Source organism: Ranitomeya imitator, chromosome 4 (assembly GCF_032444005.1).
Source record: "Ranitomeya imitator isolate aRanImi1 chromosome 4, aRanImi1.pri, whole genome shotgun sequence".
NCBI lineage: Eukaryota > Metazoa > Chordata > Amphibia > Anura > Dendrobatidae > Ranitomeya > Ranitomeya imitator.
This window is the reverse complement of record NC_091285.1, coordinates 443,351,393-443,371,983: the sequence shown is the minus strand read 5'-3', so window position 1 is coordinate 443,371,983 and position 20,591 is coordinate 443,351,393. Positions and strand designations below refer to the sequence as shown.

General features: G+C 40.2%; 1 protein-coding gene across 3 annotated transcripts in view; it reads left to right on the top strand.

The window, feature by feature from the left end:
- Nucleotides 1-20,365, top strand: part of LINGO1 (leucine rich repeat and Ig domain containing 1) — a 691,465-nt gene extending 671,100 nt beyond the window's left edge. For 2 of the 3 annotated variants that reach the window (XM_069765663.1, XM_069765666.1), the window contains one exon: nt 17,982-20,365. In XM_069765663.1, the coding sequence (XP_069621764.1) occupies nt 18,000-19,820 (1,821 nt within the window). In that variant the 5' untranslated portion in view covers nt 17,982-17,999 and the 3' untranslated portion in view covers nt 19,821-20,365. Of the gene's footprint in view, nt 1-1,033; nt 1,661-17,981 lie in introns of those variants that run through there. The other variant, XM_069765665.1, reaches the window with a different exon arrangement.
- The last annotated feature ends 226 nt before the right edge of the window (nt 20,366-20,591 follow it).

Below are 20,591 nucleotides of genomic sequence, written 5' to 3'. Positions count from 1 at the left end.
GCGGAAATATCAGTGCGGAATTGCTGCGGATTTCCAAGAAGTGCATGTCACTTCTTTTGTGCGGATCTGCAGCATTTCTGCACCCCTCCATGTTAAAATTCCGCAGTGGCAAAAACCGCAGAAAATCCACACAAAATCTGCATCAATTCCGCATAAAAACCGCAGCAAATCCGCGGCTGCGGATTTTGTGCAGAAAATTCTGCGCCTCTTTTCCTATGTGTGCACATAGCCTTACCCATTGGTTTCTAGCCCTACAGAATTTCAGCACCCACATAGAACATAGAGCCGGGAAGCCACATGCTAATGCCAATTCCCTCTTAAGAATCCCATGTCTAGAGGTAGAAGGTGCCAATCCCCCTGGCTTTAGGCAAAAGGGGGAGGTATGTAAGGTAGCTGCCAGACACCATAAAGCACCAATAACCCAGCCTGGACATTTAAATGGAAACGGATTCAGTGTTGCCTCACCACGCACCCAAGTGATTAGTATTCCTGCAACATACAAAATTAGTACAGGAACGCTTTATATATGATGCACTTTTATAAACAGTCGACTTTATATCTTGATATTGCTCAATAGTGACCTAACCCATCAACCCATATTAAGAATGGAAGACAGAATCACATCACTCTTTGTGCTTTATTGTACGGAGGAGTAAATTTACTTCTTATTTTATCAGGCTGGGCAGTAGAAATATCTCTTAGTATTTAATGTTGGATAACATAGCTGTTGCTCTATAGCTAAAAAAAATAGTGGTGAAATTTCCAAGCATAAATGAGTATACCATTCTTCAGCGCACAGCGCCGACCAGGACAGTTATCTTTTAGCAGACAGATGTACAGTATGTCAGCATCCAGAGGTGAGAAGAGTAATTATCTCTTTAAATGTAGTTCTGGGCAGCATAGTTATCTCACAGAGTCCAGCAGGGGCCAGCGCAGCTATCTATCCATGTTGGGTGCTGGACATTAGAATTCTATCAGCATGCCACGCTTGGCAGCGGTAGCATTGCGTTGTCTGTGTAGTGCACACTACTGCGTAGTACTTGTATATAGGAATAAGGAGCAGAGTCATTGCTCACAGCTGTTCCTTCTCTCCAGCTCATTGTCATAGTTCCTCCTCTCCTCTCCCCTCTTTCCTCTCCTCCCTGCTTCTTTCTGATTCTGTATCTGTTTGTCCCTCCTCTTTGCTTGCTTCTTCTCCCTCACCCTGTGTGTTTTCCTTGCTATCTCACCCTTCTCTCTCATCATTTCAGCCTCATTTTGTCTCTTTCTGCTGTGTAGCTGATGTGCGTCTATACCGTGATATGTACCGTGTGAGCTGCAGCTTCACATCAACCTCTGGATTTTTTTTTCTGCTGAGTGGCAGTGGATGTGTGTCCTTGTGCGTCGCTGTCTCCCTGTAAGCGTCCTTGTATGTGTATGAACCTCTGTGGCTGTGTATTGTAATATCCATAGGATAACTGTGTCACTGGCTGTATGATTGGTACTGAACCCATGTTTAATTGTGCGAGAGCCTCTGTCACTGCAGATCAGCGTGTGTGTGTGATTCTACATATCATGCTCCGAACGCCAGGAAGATTGTATTGAAGTCCTTCACTGCTACCCTCTCATTGGCGATGGAAATGGGAAAAGGCATCTCGCAGCTGCGAAAAATGAAGGCCAGGTACAGATATCATCTATCTATGCTTTTGATATGGATGTCACGGTTTATGTAGCCAATTATGCTACATTACAAAGTGCAGTCTACAAAAATACCATTATGTTCCATCTGAGATGGATGGGTATCTTTGCAGACATCTCCATTCTCCTCTTCGTATATAAATATTTTGTGTAGAACGGACATTTCTGAAAAATATCTGACCATTTATATGATTATGCTGATCTTGCATTGTAAGTTTACTGCATTTTTTAAATTTATTTTTTGCCTTTTGTTCATTTCTGTACAGTATATACATCCCACAACAGTAACACGGCATCGTTGCTTTAGCAGCCCTTCCCTCATCCTCCCCATTTTTCATTTTCCCCTTCTGAGTATCCATCCCGTTCCACCTCCCAGGCATGTTAATATTCCGCTAGTATCGTGAGAACATATGTGCTTCTGGTGTTTCTGGCCTCCTCTCGGTATTCCTCTCATGTCCATGTACTTCAGCAGCATTATTGACCCTATATTCTACTAGATGACCCAGGAGACCTGTGTACAAAATGAAGGCAGGGAGAATGGTTTCGAGAGAATATTAACAGCTCATTGAAAAAAAAAATGGGAGACGGAGGACATTGGTCACAGTGTTCATATTCCTTTGGGTGGAAATACCTGTATAAAAGGAGATTAAGCTTTAGGAATCGCTCTTGTTTATGTAGGCACTGAGAATATTACAGAACAAAAGGCGGAATCTGGAGGTGTCTGTAGATATGACTGAGGAAGAAGGAGGAATGTGTACCCAGTGGGGAGGAAGAACAGTAGAGGGAGACTGCTCTATATATTCCAGAGATGGAGCCATGGAGACAGATGACTGTACAGTTTATAGATAAGCAGGAATAGATGGTTATATCAATACCAATAATATAGCCACACATTAAAAGGATTATGGGGCTTGTCACAGGAGAGTCTGCCTAGAAACCCACCAGAGCACAAACAGCATCCGAGCAGCTCACCGATTTCACAAGATCAGAGCGGCTTCTCACATCTCTCTCACTGGAGGATTAGCCCTTTGAATGCTTTACAGGCTAATAAGGCCCAGTATAGAGTAAAGACCCTTCACAGGTTCTGTACGCTGGGGCCGCGCTTTACAATGCGCTTCATCAGACAAAGCTTTAGGTGGCCTTCATCTTAGAAAAAAAAGGAGCATAGCCTTTTTTTATTTTTTATTCATTCTTTCCATCACATGCATTTCCTTCTTTAGTCTGTACCCAACATCCCAACCAGCTTGACTTGCAGCCGAGGCGTATTACATAAGCTCTATTATATCTTTTGTAATCGTCACCGTTTTTGCTATAATAGCAGGCAAATCTGTTTTCTCGTTTGCATAAAATGAAAACCGCATCCAATATTTATTCTGTTTATGAGTGGTTGTTGTTTGGTATTTGTGTTTGTTACCATTGTGACAGTTCCAGATGTAGATTATATATTCAGCATATGTTCTGCCGTGCTAGTAATAACACCATTGTGTACAGTGGCGAAACAAGCAATCTTAAATGCAAAGACAATTTGGCAATTTCTGTCCAGCGCCTCTTATAAGTTTTACATATTAACCATAGTAGTTTTATGCGGTTTCCACTAGTGATATGTTTTGCTTTAGGATGGATTCAATTATTAATGCCATTATGTTCCTATCACAAGATTCCATTCTATTCCTGAAGACATTCCATGCCATCTACATAGCCTATTTCAATGGCATAAAAGTCCTTCAATGTCCATTGCCCCTGGCTCTGTGTGTACTCATATATTAAGGACCTCAGGGCTTCTGCAGATTAGTGGAGGTCCCAATAATTATTGATCAGAAGTGATAACATAGCTTAGTGATATATCATCCCATCTAATAGAATGACAACCTTTTGGCTCATAATAAATGAAATTTGGAAAACAACAAATCACGGTGAGATCTGTACTGTTTATATTGTTCTCTCCTTCCTGAGTACTGTCAACTCATCACAAAGATCCTTACTGATTTGTAAATTCATCCCTACGTTTAAGGGGTTGACTCGCCATGATAACCACCATAAAGAGGGATCGGGCCTGGCGATCAGCTGATTGTCATGGCGCTACTTCCACAATTGATGGGAAAGTACTGGCCCACCAGACATTTGCACTTTGGGGAATGTAGTATGATGTGGCAGCCATGATACATTATGACATCAATAAAGCAATCTTGAGGTTGAATACACAAATCATATGTGTTTTTCTTCTTCCTTTACCAGTATTTTGTATTGTTTGTTGCTGCTATAACTATACATTGATCCCCGAATGTGAATGAAGCAGCTCTCTCTCCCTGCCTCTTACCAGGAATTCCCAGCACAATCAAGTTCAAGCTTGCCTAAAGAACAAATTATAATTGGTATATGTTTAAATTGGATACAAGCCATGAAGTGAACATCCGCCCTTGAATACTATTTCATTCTTATCTAACCTATATTATATAGTTTTAAATGAACGGCATATGTAAAACAGAAAATTCTTTCAATTTCTTTTATATATTCTCCTTTGCTTTGACTTTATCCGGTCTTTTATTTAGTAAAAAGTTTAAAAACCATACAATATGAAGTTTTCTTTCCATATGTAAACAAAAGTGTAAAAGGAAAAACACTGGCCTACCCAAATTCAAGGAAAACAGAATCAACCAAAATATTCGGAATCTATGCCCAGATTTGCACTGCTCAGTTTCAAAAAGATACAGCTTGATTCTTGGCAGAATATACAGTGGGGGAAATAAGTATTTGATCCCTTGCTGATTTTGTAAGTTTGCCCACTGACGCAGACATGAACAGTCTATAATTGTAAGGGTAGGTTAATTGTAACAATGAAAGACAGAATATCAGTAATAAAATCCAGAAAATCACTTGTATAAATTATATAAAGTCATTTGCATTTTGCAGTGAGGGATAAGTATTGGATCCCTCTGGCAAACAAGACTTAACACTTGGTGGCAAAACCCTTGTTGGCAAGCACAGCAGTCAGAAGTTTTTTGTAGTTGATGATGAGATTTGCGCACACGTAAGGAGGAATTTTGGTCCACTCCTCTTTGCAGGTGATCTCTAAATCATTAAGATTTTGAGGCTGTCACTTGGCAACTCGCAGCTTCAACTCCCTCCATAAGTTTTCTATGAGATTACGGTCTGGAGCCTGGCTAGGCCACTCCATGACCTTAATGTGCTTCTTTTTGAGCCACTTCTTTGTTGCCTTGTCTGTATGTTTTGGGTCATTCTCTTGCTGGAAGACCCAGCCATGGCTCAGTTTTATTGTCCTGGCGGTGGGAAGGAAGTTGTCACTCAGGATTTTACGGTACATGGCTCCATCCATTCTCCCATTGATGGGATGAAGTAGTCCTGTGCCCTTAGTAGATAAACACCCCCAAAATATGTTTCCACCTCCATGCTTGACAGTGAGGATGGTGTTCTTTGGGTCATAGGCAGCATTTCTCTTCCTCCAAACACAACGAGTTGAGTTAATGCCAAAGACCTCAATTTTTGTCTAATATGACCACAGCACCTTCTCCCAAACTCACAGAATCATCCAGGTGTTCATTGGCAAACTTCAGATGGGTTGCACATGTGCCTTCTTGAGCTTGTGGGAACCTTGTGAGCACTGCAGGATTTTAAACCTTTACGGCGTTATGTGTTACCAGTGGTTTTCTTGGTGACTGTGATTTAAGCAGCCTTGAGATCATTAACAAGTTCCCCTCATGCAGTTTTAAGCTGATCTCTCACCTTCATCGTGATCAAGTATACCCCATGAGGTGAGATTTTGCATGGTGCCCCAGATCGATGTCGATTGACAGTCATTTTGTATTTCTTTCATTTTCTTACTTTTGTACCAACAGTTGTCTCCTTCTCACCCAGTTTCTTACTTATGGTTTTGTAGCCCATTCCAGCTTTGTGCCAGTCTATGATTTTGTGCCTGACATCCTTATAAAGCTCTTTGGTCTTGCCCATGTTGTAGAGGTTAGAGTCTGACTGATTAATTAAGTCTATGGACAGGAGTCTTTTATAAAGGTGACTAAGTAAGACAGCTGTCTTTAATGCAGGCAATGAGTTGATTAGGAGCGTCTAACTGGTCTGTAGGAGCCAGAACTCTTAATGGTTGGTAGGGGCCAAATACTTGTTTCTCACTGCAAAATGCAAATAAATTTATAATAATTTATACAATGTGATTTTCTGGATGTTATTTTTGATATTCTAGCTCTCAATGTTAAAGTTAACCTACCCTTAAAATTATAGATTGTTTATGTCTTTGTCAGTGGGCAAACTTACAAAATCAGAAAGGGATCAAACACTTATTTCCCCCACTGTAGAAACGCAGAAAGTGGCAATCACCACTGCATGTCAGTAAAAGGCAGTCTTATTTGGTCATCGGATGGTGAACCAGCAACAGCTGTTTCGTGTGACTGCATGCTTGGGGAACCAGCAGAAGTGTGTACTAATGGGAAACAGCTATTGCTTATTCTTTCTATGTCTGTGTTTACCATCTAATTACCAAATAAAACTGCCTTTTGCTGACATAGTAGTGGTGAGTGCCACTTTCTGCACTTCTATATTCTGCCATTTATTCCATGTGTCCCAGGAGATTGGCCATTTTACCTTTCCTTTTCACAAACCTCATATTAGAGCTTGCTGTATTACAAGTGGCTGCAGTAGAAGTCCTCTGCCCATGGAATAGTAGACGAGGCACAATAAGCCCAGACCTTTTAATAAGTCACACCCCCATTATTAACACTTTTTCTTTTGAATATTTGTGCACAAATGCTTGTTTTAGGAACATGCAGAAAATGTTGCCAACAGAGGAGACAAGACTATCTACTTCTTATAATTCATTCCTAGGATTCATGTTTCTTTATTAGACACATTTATTACACTGTAGCCCAGCTCAGCTAGTATATCTTACATTGCTCCATCTTTTATGATGCCCCCACCCTGCACTTAACACCTGGTTTATTCTTTGCAGAAACGTGCATTAAAATCCATTACAGCTATTAGATTTCACCTGTTTCATAATGGCCCCCTCATTGTACTGCCAGCATTTATCTATGTTTTACCATATTTGTATCAAAATGGAGCTTTGTTTTATGATCATGTAACATTTGGTTTAAAATGTAGCACATTGCAGCAATCGAATTTCCATATTTATTTATTAAATTCTAAGAAGCATTACAATTGAAAAATAATAAGTGCAATAATCATCACAGAAAAAGAAAGCCAAAGCCGAAAGCAGCACACTTCCGTAAACTCTATTCCACTAATGTATTGTTACCTCTTCCCACGCACCTCCACACCGGCCCCCACACAGGAAATGTCCTCTGTCTCTAGGGCATACTCCATGTCAGTCCTTCCCAACCTAATCTACTGGGGTCTCATTAGCCAGAAAATGTGTCATGATGACACCTGTTTATGTTAATGCACCACCCCGTCGTTTTTTATTTTGGTGCTGGAGTGGCGCCACTAACGTAAGTTCCCTGATCCTAGTTTTATATTTGCCAGCCACCATTTTCAGCCCTTCCCTGTGCCGCACCAGTCTTGTCCCGCCATCTTGTTACCGCAACTTTTGACTGACCTTCGCAAGTTTTCATTGCAAGTTTATGAGAACCTCTTTCTGGCCATGTTCTGACTTTGACATTGATTTGGGACTTCCGGATCGCCCAACAAACACTGAAGTGACCCAACAGGTCACAACCTGCAGACGACAGACCAGAGCGGCGCTGATAACAGATGATGGCGGCTGATGAGCATAATATTAGGGGAAGGGAATGTAGATTAGTAGCACCACTCCAGAGCTGAAATAAAAACAACTGCTAGAGTGGTGCTTTATGTTTCCTGACCTCTGTATTACGGTTAGGGTGCAGACGCATGGAATGCACAGGGGCCTGCTCCTGTCTGTGTCTGTTCCTGCTAATTGCCATGTGGTTTTGCAGTTGAAGCAGCAAACCATGTGGACATTAACCATTGGTGATTAATTGATAACCAAGTTTTAAAACCATGGTGGCTTGCAATTTTCAACTGCATCAAGGTTATTGTAGATTGTAAGTTCTTACATTATCATACATTTGCTTTAATTATTATATTATCTTTAACTTTGTTACTTGTGACTGTTGTGTATGAATTGCTGAATTGTACAGCGCTGCGGAATATGTTAGCTCTATATGAATAGAGATTATTATTAGCCGCTAGGCCTCCTCCTGATGTATCTGTGACTTAGAAGCTCTACATAATTATTTATGGTACTAAACCAGAGATTAACCAAATATATAACCAAGTGATATTGTATTCTGCTCAAAATGTTGAACACAGTGTTATGTACCAGAATATGTCAGAGCTGTGGAGTTAGAGGTTATTAGAGGTTATATCCGGAATACAATTTTTTTTTAGATATTATTAGATTCTTAAAAGGGTAATCTCACTAATACACAAAGCAAACGTAATAAATATTTGGAGGAGGTTCTATTTCTAGGGTCATTTGTCCTTCTGCTGAAATTTCTAAAGTGTCTCTCAACATTCAAAAATAGTAGAATGTACCCTACTTTCTGCAATATAGTTACAAAATCAGTTGAGCTGAATGCATTATTAATGACTAAGATGGCCTTTAACCTCTTTCTGACATTGGGCTTAATAATACGCCGATGTCGGACAGCCTCCCTTTGATGTGGGCTCCAGCACTGAGCCCACATCTTTCCCGTCACATGTCATGTCACCCTGACAGCGGCACTTTACACGCGCTTCCGGCAAGCGCACCGGAAATCCGCCCATCGGTGACCCCCGTCACGTGATCGTGGGTCATCGATGTGTTGGCATGACAAAGTTTGGATTTTTTTTTCACCACTTAGATAAAAAAGAACCTAGACATGTAGAAATGTTTGGTGTCTATGAACTCATAATGAACTGGAGCATCATAATGGCAGGTCAGTTTTAGCATTTAGGACCCGTTGAAGCGCTGAAGGGCGAAACAGCTGTATTTCATACCTAGCACATGTCTCCCGTGCCTGAGCCACACATCGTCTAATAAAGCAAGTGAAAACCGCATTGGTGAGCGCCATCGATTATTTTCTTCAGTTATTGTAGTTTTACCATTTAGTGAACATAGTAAAAAAGCAAAACAAAAAACTACTGTGGGATTTCACTTTCTTTGTGATTTCACCGCACTGGGAATTTTTTTCCCATTTTCCAGTACCTGATATTTTAAAACCAATTGTGACATTCAAAAGTACAACTTGTCCCGCAAAAAACAAGCTCTCACATGGCCATATTGACCGAAAAATAAAAAAAGTTATGGCTCTGGAAAGAGGGGAACAAAAAACGAAAACGCAAAAATGAAAATACCTCTGGTCATGAAGGGGTTAAAGGGATCTGTCATCATATTTTACCTGTCTAAACTATTAATATGGACATACAGGTTATAGACTGCTGAAAAAAGTCCTACCTGTATGTCTCATATCAAATGCCTTGTTGCGGATGAATCATCTTTTATTACTTTATATAAATGACATCTTCCAGGCTATGGATAGGATGCTGCCTGGAAGAAAGCTCTGCCCCCAGAGCTTATTTTACATGGAGGGGGAGTTACCAGTGCAATATGTAATGGCCGCTCTCTGCTCTCCTGATCACACACATCTCTGCAGGTTCCTCTCAGCTTCCAGATAACAGGCAGACAGGCTTGCAACATGTTGCAATTCAGCAGGGCTCAGAGAACTACAAAAAATGTGTTTGCAAGAAGACAAATTTAATTTCCTCTGTTATGTGTTAGTTACTTGCCTCACACTGGTAACTCCTCTTCATGTAAAATAAGCTCTGGAGGCAGAGTTATCTTCAGGCATCGTCCTCCCCATAGGCTAGAAGATGTAGTTTACATATAAGAAAAACATGGATCTATCTGGTAAAAGACATCAGATCACAATTATCAAGGTATCATTTTATTCAGACGGCTTAGGAAGATTGACTCTACTGACAGATTCTCTGGCCTCTAAGGTGATACTGATCATAGTGGCTTTTCTCCTGCTTACATTCTTATGATGGTACTGTAGAGATGGGAATGGCAGTCGGGAAATAAAATCTAATTCAATTGTCCAAGAAAACCAGCAGCTTTTGACGGTGATGTATTTTTGATATTTTAACTTATATAAGTGACTCTAATTTGGTGTCACCGTAGTCCTACATATAACTATCAGCTGAAGTTCTCATTTATCATTTTGCAAACAAAAAATAGATACTTGCTTCATTTCCATTTTAAATAAACATTTGTTTTGCATTTTATTAAATATGTATATTCCTTATTTGTTAGATGAAGGGAAAATGGAAGGCTGTGGTGCATCACATGATTTATTCACAAAGCTAACTTTATTTTTTTGCACTTGCAATAGGCATTAAAACTGCATGAGAAGACTGTCTCAGCTTCCGTTTTATAATTGATATATTGGGTAATTTACTAAGAGCTTACTGGTTTATGAAACACTTATTTGTGAGGTGAACGTTCCTGTATTGCGGAGGTGATTCCAGAATATGGCTGACATTTAGATCCTCAAAGTACAATGCATTGTTGACGTTGGGTTTATAGGCGGCTGGAGGAAGATGTTTGGTCCAAGTAATATTCAAAGTATAATATCTAATCTAACACGGGGCATGTGTATCTTTAGTCTTGGGGGAGATGAAATAGTGAATGCTGAGTGTGACCCATACAAATCCCCCATATTTGCTAATTGGGTTTTGCACGCTATTTGACTATACATTTAAGTTCCATAATTACATAGTGCATTGTGAGCGACGTTCTAGCCCCTAGTGAATCATTTTCTTCCCCCACACTTAATGGAAATATGGGGGCCCTTTATTTCATGAAGCTATTTTCAGACTTCACCCATCCCAGATGAATAGAAGAAATCTACATTTGAATCCACATGTAAATTGCCGTGCAAAAACGTAGCGAATATAGAAAGAGGAAAACCTAAGGTGCCGCGTGGAATATTTTTGCACACATCAGCAATTTGTGAACATACGCTAAGGTTCATTACATGATTACCTGCTGGGAGAGGTGGCTTTATTTAAGCCGTGCTCAATCTTTTCCTCATCAATTGCCACTGCTTTATTACATTTGATAGGGACATCTGCTTGTGTAAATGGGAGAAGTAGGATCACGGGAGCCCTGTTCTCCCTGTAGGTGAAGGTCCCTGCTCCTGTCAGGCATTAATGTCATATCCCGTGGATATGCCAACAAATTTATAAGATGGGAATAGACCTTTTACTATCACTTATTCTGCTGAAGCACAGCATAAATACAGAACACAGATAAATACAGTTGAATCATATTTGACATTCCGATTGCTAGACATACTCGCCTACTGCACTATGAAACAGCCTTTTGATTGCCATTGTCATGCAGTGTATCTCCCTAGCAACAAGTCTTCATTTAGGGCGAGTTGACATTGAGGATAGAAGGCATCCAATGACTTGGCAACACTTACAGGTTTATACTAGTACATTAAAGAATTATGTGGACTATCTCTTTAAATAATTACAATGGGCCCGATTCATCAAAACAATTTCATCAGAATTTGGTGTAGAATGCTTTGAAAATTCACAAAATGTTGGTACAAAAGAGAGTTTTCACGCTAGTTTCTCCAAGCTTCACCAAAATGGGCCAAACTGGCATGGAACAGGGCATGACAACAAAGCTTGTCTAATTCATGATGAGCAGCAGCGTTCCGTGACTGGGGTAAGATTTCTGGCGAGGAGCACGGAGGCACATGCCACTTGTCAGGTGCACATCTCTTCATGGATCAGGAGAGTCTGACTCCATTCATTGGTCTTGATGAATCGGGGCCAGCAGGGCCGGACTGGCATGTAGCAATTCTGGCAAATGCTGATGGTATACTGTGTGCTGAGTGGGTTTTTTTTTTCATGGACCCATTCATGTGAATGAGCATGTTTGATCCGTGACTTGGAACAAAAACGGATGTCCCCTTTTTGTTTAATTTTTTGGCATTTACTCTCAGCCCAGTACACTATAATAGATACATGCTCTATCCCTGGAAGACGTACACGAAAGATGGATGTCTGAATAAGGCCTTAGTTTGAGACTAAATCCATATGGGATAGAAAAGACACTAATTGTACCATCAGTTTTCCCCACGTGAGATTTACAGCAGAATACGGTGGTTGAGGTGAGGATGAGAATATAACCAATCTTATTCACATACAGTAATGTAGAATCTATATTTTACCAATTTCTCAGCTGGATTTTCACTAAAAATGTTACCCCTGTAGTGTGAAGGCTGAAATCTGATGTGAATTTGTAACAGGATCTACCACAAAACCGTAAAAAGGACTTGTGCAGAATTTTGAATCCAATGTGTATCTTTCCTAATGGTGATAATCTCTGAAATCTCTGTGGAATATTTTGCCATTATATTAAGTTGCACAATGGATAGCTGCGTATTTCGAGCAGAAGATTGAGAGATCACTATATGTGATATATCTGGAAATCTATCTACATGTATAATGAACATACACGATGGAAAGTAGCTGTGAGTGTTCATATTCTGTACGGAACTAAGGCTCTGCTTACCGTCACACCATGTGTTAATTCATCCTCCTTTTTCCCAGACTAAAGTTCCTTGTCTGTAATTATCGTTAATCGTCTAATTGCGCTGTCTGCAATGAAATAGCAGAGGAAGTGGGGGCCGTGTCTTTGTTTACATCTCTAATGTGCGGAAAAGGTGGAGCAAAATGTTTAGAACGGGCTCCTGGCGGCCAGGCTGGAGCCCTCTCTTACCATAGTCACTGGGTGTAGTCTACCTTATCAGTGTATGTGCGTCCTCCATGTATATTCCAAGTACCGCTGGCAGAATGTTACACAACCAAACCACAGTCACAATACTAAAGACTACTTAAGGATCATTTTCTAGATCTTGTCTAGCAATAAGACCGAGCAAACAAGATAAAGAAATTATTCCCTAAAAGAAGCTGATTATATCATCCTTAGTTCCCTATAAGCAAAGTATGTTAACCCATTCAACGCGGTTGATTTACTGATTTTCGTCTTTGTTATTTCCTCCCCTTCTTCCAAGAGCCATCATTTTTTTTCATTTATCCAGCCATATAGCCATATGAGTGATTGTTTTTTTGTGAGTCAAGTTGTACTTTTGAATTACACCATTCGTTCTGCTACATAGTGTACTGGAAAATGGGAAACAAATTCCAAGTGCGATGAAATTGCAAAAAAAAGTGCAATTCCACAATGTTTTTTTTTTTTTTTTATTTATCATGTTCACTGTACGGTAAAACTGACCAGGCAATATGATTCCCCAGGTGAGTATTGTTAAAGAAATGGTTAATCTTCACTTTTATATAAAAGAAAAATCACAGAATTACAGAAAAGCAAGTATTGTGCAAGATGTTATCATCTGTCTCTCCTTGTGGACAATTTCCCGGACATTCCACATAGTAGTGGTCAGAATTTCTCAGAATCGCCGATTCCAGAATGTTCATCCAAAATCTCATAAAACGCAGACATGTGCAAAGCACCCCCCCCCCCCCCCCCAATTATTCTCATGTGATCTATCTTGGATACCAGGATGTGTATGACAACTCATTGTATAATATATCTCCTTGCCAATTTTTATTATGTAACTCTATATTTCCTTTTGATCTTGGGGCTTTAAAAAGCCCAGCCCTAAAAATAAAGACCAGAGACTATTTGGACAGACAACGAGCGTGTGTCTCTCTGATTACTGCTTCATTGCATAGGTACCTAAATGACAGAACACCTGAGTAGGTTGGAAATCCCTTCTCTAACAACTTGGAGGCCTTCAGCGGGATAATATAATTTCTCCTTCGACTTTCATCTTAGACTGAACAATTGACTGCCTCCGTCCTGAACAGAAAACCAGATCCCGGGTAAGTGAGTAGATTTATTACTCACAAAGTTTTCTATCCGGGAAAGGAGGCTTTCTAGAGTCAGTCTTTGGGGATTTCTAACGGGAAAGCCCTCAGGTAAAAGAAAGTATGTTATTTGTTTTGTTGTCTCTTGCTTGTCTTTGTCTGTTTTGTATGTTTGTTTAAGTGCTGTTAACAATTGTTTTTGTTTCATTATGAAGTACGATGATTTTCCATCATTTGTTTTGTCTGTATCTATAATAAGGGTTCCTGTCTGTCTGTTTGTAACGATGTCAATGTTTGTTGATACTGTAAATATTGTAATAGAAGTGGCTTGATTCTGCTCTGCTATACTGGTACTATGTATGTGTTATTACTTTTATTCTGCTTTTGGTTAGTTAATTATATTAGTTGAGTTTATTGGTGCCTTGTCAGTTGTTAATTGATAAGTAGTACTGATAGAGCTGTGCTGAACTTTTCTGATTCTACTGTGTTTCTGATATATTGCTGAATCTATGTTGTGGGGTACGGAGCAGCGCTCATGATGTATGGAGACTAAATGATGTGTGCTCAATATATAAATAGCCTTTTCATTAAAAGCAGTGAGTAAGATAAAACTCTCCGGTTAGCTGCTACTTGAAAAAACTTACAGGAAGGTCCCGGATGGGAGTTTGTAGTGAAGTGGGAAAGAGCACATGAAGACAATCTATGTGAACATAAATACTCATTACAACCAGGGCCGTATTTAGAGTTTCTGCTGCCCTAGGCACTTTTAGTGCTGCCTCCCCTATTGGCGAGTATGAGTAAGGCTGAAATTACACTAGCGAGGAATACGGGCGAGTGCTATGTGAGAAAAAAAAAATCGCACCACACTCGGACCAGTATTAATCTACGGGGCAGCTCCCATCATCGTTTTTTTTCTCGGCCGTATTATCAGTGCGAGTGATTTCACTCGTATATCGGCCGAGACTTGCCAATGCAAGTCAATGGGTGTAAAGAAAAAATCCTACAGCACTCGCACCATGCAAGTGCTGTCCGATTTTTATGCACCAGCGTCCTTTGAAAAGCTGGCAATTCATGTCCGGTGTACAGTAAAATTACACGGCCTTATTCATTTCCTATGGGACTTGTGGACATGTGCGGCACTTGCAGCAACGGAAAAAAAACACTGCTAGAAGTGTTTTTTTGTCTCACCGCAAGTGCCACACATGTTGGCAAGTAGCCATCACTACCTGTCCCTAGTGAATCAACCACAGGGCATGCTGGGATTTGGAGTCCCTACGGTATCAACCACAGGGCATGCTGGGATTTGCAGTCCTACATCTCCATAATTAGAATGACAGGACATGTAACCTAAACCTGTAGTTATCCTGCAGTTACAGAATAAAAGTCAAGATTGCCTTGCGCAGGCATGTACTGCGGAGGACAGAGAATGAACTTCAATCCAATATTGCAGCCAGCATGCAGCCAGCGGGTAAGGAAAGGGTGAATCAAACACCCGAAAACCCCGCCTCTATGGCTGAAACTTGTTCCCTCCAAATTCAGGTGACAGAGTCCCTTTAACAGGTGAGGACAGGGCCCCTGTCAGCATAATCTTGTGCAGTCTCTAGCTGAGCGGGCCTGGCCTCTCCTGCTAGCGCTGAAGCTGCCGGACATGCTGGGACTAGCAGTTACATGCCAAACACCGCACAACTGACCTGGACACAACAATCCTCACACCATCCTCCCCCACAGCTGCTCAGGCAGGAACTGAACTTGGCGCCATAGCGAGGAGGGGGGCGAGCCTGCAGTGTGACGTGTTTCCTCTTCCAGCTCCCTCCACTGCAGTATAGGTGATAGTGCAGCGCAGGATCCGATAGCACCGCAGCAGACATAAGAGGGAGGAAAAGAGGGAGGGAAAGAGGGAGATAGGGAGGGCGGGTGGGTTTGGGTGGGCGCTACCCCGCACTATTAAAAAAAAACCTTGCTCAGGCGCGGCCCCCCGGCATCCTCCCGCCCTAGGCACGTGCCCTCAAGTGCCTAGTGGCAAATACGGCCCTGTATACAACCCCGTGCTCAGATAGGAAATGAATTAGAGGATATAGTGAACCAAATAAGAGATTCCACAAATAGATGTAATTTATGTTTTTGTCCATTGGCACTAGAGCATTTTGATAAAATGTGAGGAGCGAGAAAGTACAGAAGTATTGTGTGTATGGATGTGATAAAAAAAATCAGACAAATGCTTCCCATGAGTGCACCACATGCTGTGTGAAGAGTGTCTATGTTCAGTTCACCAGTTTAGGCGCAGAGAATACTCTTGTCATATGGTAACTCATCCTCATGGATTATTTGATCCCTTCTCTAACAGTATTAGTACGTAACACTAAATACCATACATGTATAGTTTTTTTATTTTTATTTAAATGTTGAAAAAAAATCAGAAATTTGTAAAAAATAAAATAAAAATTTCCTTCTTTTGTTGCCATTCCACTTTTCGGGAATTGGGGCTGTGTGAGATCTTATTGTTTATGCCCTGAGCTGATGCTTTTACTGATGCCATTTTAGGGATGATACGATGTTTTGATCGCCTTTTATAGCATTTTATTGCAATGTTGTGGCAACCAAAAACCATACTACAGGCATGTTAATTTTTTTCTAATTGCGCTGTTTACCCATCAAGTTAATTTATTTTAGATTTTGATAGACTGAACATTTCTGAACGCGGCTATACCAAATATGTGTATATATATTTTTTTTAATGGGGCAAAAGGGTGGCAATTTTAATTTTTGTCTTTTTGTAACTATTTTTTTACTTTTTACTGTATTTAATAGACCCCTTAGGAGACTTGAAGCTGCGATATACATAGCAGAAATCATGATTGGTGATTTCCTATGTCTTCAGCAGCCCCCCGGCTGTCAGGACAACCCATCAGCGCCACGCGATCACGTGACTAGAGCGCCGATAGATGGAATCAATGTCTGAAAATATTAAATGTCCCAGTCAATGATTGACAGTGGCATTTAACTGGTTAACACCCGTCAAGTGCGGTGAAAGATACCGGCTTAGCCTGAAAGCCTGTGTCAAAGGCAGGGAAACAGTCGATGATTTACGGCACCTGAAATGTTAAGTAAAATCAACTTGGCCATCACCTAACATGTACCAAAGGGAAAATAAAGAAACATTAACGTTGTGGAGTTGATTGGATATTACATCTGGGTATGCCGTGCATCAGATTTGTGAGGGCCTCAATTAGGCATCAGTGATTTTTCTGGTATGTAAAAATGGTCCAGTTTCGTCAGTGTTTTTCATTCGATTTTTATTGGTGTTTGTTCGGTGTTTCATTTTTTCATATGGGAAAGTAAATAAATTACAAAGCTTCTCCTATAAATTACAATGTTAATCATGGACAGTACACATGGATGCCATCTGGGTGCTGTCCAAGATTTTTACGGACACGTAGACTTTGATTTTGATCCATGATTTGAAAAAAAAACATATCTCCGTGATTTTTTGCGGGCACACTTTCCTCAAAATAAAAACCACAGACGTGAACAACTTCATAGATTACAGTGGGTACATATTCTATCTGTGAAAAACAAGCATAGAACTCGTATATGAACAATGGACGTCTGAATGAGTCCTTACACTACCCACGCGTACTTAAATGCACCTGTCAGCCAGCAGACACCCTGCGAGTAGATTAATGTGTAAACTGCTTAGTTCCTGTCCTTCTTATATCTTACATAATGTTTGAGCCTTTTTTCATACAGCTTTCCATCTATTTGGTAGATAAATAATAATGTTGTCATATTGTTTCCAGGATCTAATTTATCACTGTTGATTTTAATGACTATTATAATTTTTTCCATGAGTGAACAGTATCAATAATCCTGTATCAAATCAACAGATGACCAAATGTCATTTCAAGTGCAGCCCATCTTTGATAATTTCCAGCCAGTCATCAGCTATTGAGCAACAGCTAGTCACTTTGTCTTTCTATGCTTCTACATAAATATATATTATAGTAAAACCTTGCAGTTCATCCTAATTTATAAATAGATAGATGCCATCTAAAATAGTGTCATATTTTCAAACAAATATTAACTTTTCAACTTTTACTTTACTTTTAATCTCTTCAAAATGAATGTCAAAAGCAATTCAGTTTACTTTCCTAAAAAGGTTTAATTGGGGAAGGTTCACACAACGGTTTTGGGCCTATGATGCTTGTAGTTCGGATTACGAGACCTGCATTTGGGCTGGAAATTTGGCATAATATGGACAAAAAAATATGGCATTAATATGCTTGTGTAAACCTTCCCTTATTTGTAGAATCCAATGTTCTATCTTATGCAAAATGCTTACTTTTCCATTAAGAATTGTTAATGTAGATTTTTTGTTATGTATGCACTAATAGGTTTTATTTTTTTCTTTCTAGGTGAGTCAAAGGTCCAGTATGATTCTCACGCTGCCACCCTGCCTGTGTCCCATCCTGTTGCTTATAGTGGGCTCCTACCTGTCTGGCACTGCCTCAGGTTGTCCCCAACGCTGTGAGTGCTCCGCTCAGGATCGATCAGTTCTCTGCCATCGTAAAAGACATCTTACCATTCCTGAAGGCATCCCCACAGATACACGACTGCTGGACCTAAGCAAAAATCGCATCAAGACACTCAATCAGGACGAATTTTCTGCCTTTCCATATTTGGAGGAGTTGGAACTTAATGAGAACATTTTATCCACCATTGAACCAGGTGCCTTCAATGGTCTCTTCAATCTGCGATTCCTAGGGCTGCGAAATAATCGTCTAAAACTCATTCCACAAAGTGTATTTACAGGACTCAGTAACCTTACACAACTTGATATTAGTGAGAACAAAATTGTTATTCTTCTGGATGACATGTTCCAGGACCTGTATAACCTGAAATCTCTGGAAGTTGGAGATAATGATTTGGTATACATCACTCACCGTGCCTTCCGTGGACTCAACAGTCTGGAAGAGCTGTCATTGGAAAAATGTAACCTCACTTTGGTACCCACAGAAGCTTTGTCCCACCTTCCTGGTCTCATGTCCCTACGGCTAAGGTACCTGAATATTAATGTCATCCGTGACTATTCTTTCAAAAGGTTGTTTCGGTTGAAAAACTTAGAGGTATCGCATTGGCCATTCTTGGACACAATGACATCCAATAGCCTCTACGGGTTGAATTTAACTTCGCTATCTGTTACCTATTGCAATTTGAGCAGTATACCATATGTGGCAATCAGACATCTTGTTTACCTTCGATTTCTTAATCTTTCATATAACCCCATAACATCTGTGGAGGGATCTATGTTGCATGAGTTACTCAGACTTCAGGAATTTCACCTGGTAGGCGGACAACTGACTGTGGTGGAACCCTATGCTTTTCGAGGTCTTAACCATTTGCGAGTACTAAATGTATCCTTCAATTCTCTCAGTACACTGGAGGAATCTTCCTTCCATTCTGTTGGTAATCTGGAGGCACTCATTTTAGATCACAACCCACTAGCTTGTGACTGCCGACTATTATGGATCTTCCGGCGTCGTTGGCGCCTCAACTTCAATAAACAACAGCCATCCTGTTCCAGTCCAGAATATGTACAAGGAAAGGAATTTAAAGATTTTCCTGATGTCCTGCAACCTAATTACTTTACTTGCCGACGTGCACGAATCCAGGACCGAAGTCCACAAGTTGTACATGTAGATGAAGGTCATACTGTACACTTTTTCTGCCGGGCTGACGGTGATCCACCACCAACCATACTGTGGCAGTCCCCACGAAAGACTTTCATTACCAGCAAAAGCAATGGGCGTCTGACTGTATTTCCAGATGGAACTTTGGAGGTACGTTATGCTCAGATACAAGATAATGGGACTTACCACTGTGTGGCAAGTAATGCTGGTGGCAACGATACTTCATTAGCTCATCTCCATGTGCGCAGTTATTCTCCAGATTGGCCTCACCAACCCAATAAGACCTTTGCCTTCATCTCAAACCAGCCGAATGAAAGTGATGTCAACAGCACTCGAACAAGTGTACCGTTCCCATTCGATATTAAGACTTTAATTATTGCAACCACAATGGGCTTTATATCCTTCTTGGGGGTGGTTTTATTCTGCTTGGTCCTTCTTTTTCTTTGGAGCAGGGGCAAAGGAAACACCAAACACAACATTGAGATTGAGTATGTGCCACGAAAGTCAGATGCTGGACTGTCCTCTGCAGATGCACCCCGCAAGTTTAATATGAAGATGATCTGATATTGGTTGAGCACTGGGGAAGGTGAGGGATGGAGTTATTTGGGCAGTTTGTGGAATGCACGAAGCCTGTTCTCATCCTACCTTCTCTCTACACAGCTGTTTAAATACAAGCAACATGACTTTTTTAAGGGAAGCAATGGTAACAGGGATTCCTTATCCTGCTGTTTTCAATCCATGGACTTTGTATGTTTGGGGAATGACCTTTGCACTTTTAACCTTGTGAGTTTTATCCCCAAAACTTCCCCAGCTCTCAAAAAAATGCCCCCTGGTCCATACCAACAATAAATTTGTTGATATGGCCTTTATGAGACCAGGTTGTGTTCAAAGAATATAATAACAAAAAATGAATTGGAATATTTACAGAGGGAAGCACAAGGTGTTGAGTGAGGGAGGCCAAGAGACTTAAAATGAACTTTGACCTCTGTATCTTCTCCTGATTTCAATACCTGTGATTTTTATGAAAAAAATAAATAACAATATTATGGAAAAAATTAAAGAAAAACTGTAAAAACTCCAAAAAAGTTATCTTATTTTAAAAATGACAATTTTGTGCTGTCTGTTTTATGGTAATTGGAGTTTATGGATTAAATGCTGCTGACATTTAAGCTAAGCAGCGGACATTAAGGTTTTATAGAGTATACATGTTAATCAAATTATAAATTTATACATTTTAAAAAAAAAATTCATAAACAAAAGTAGATACAATTAAATAGTAATTAAACTTTTTAATAAATTTTTATGTGTCACTCAAAAAACCTTAGGGCTGTGCTG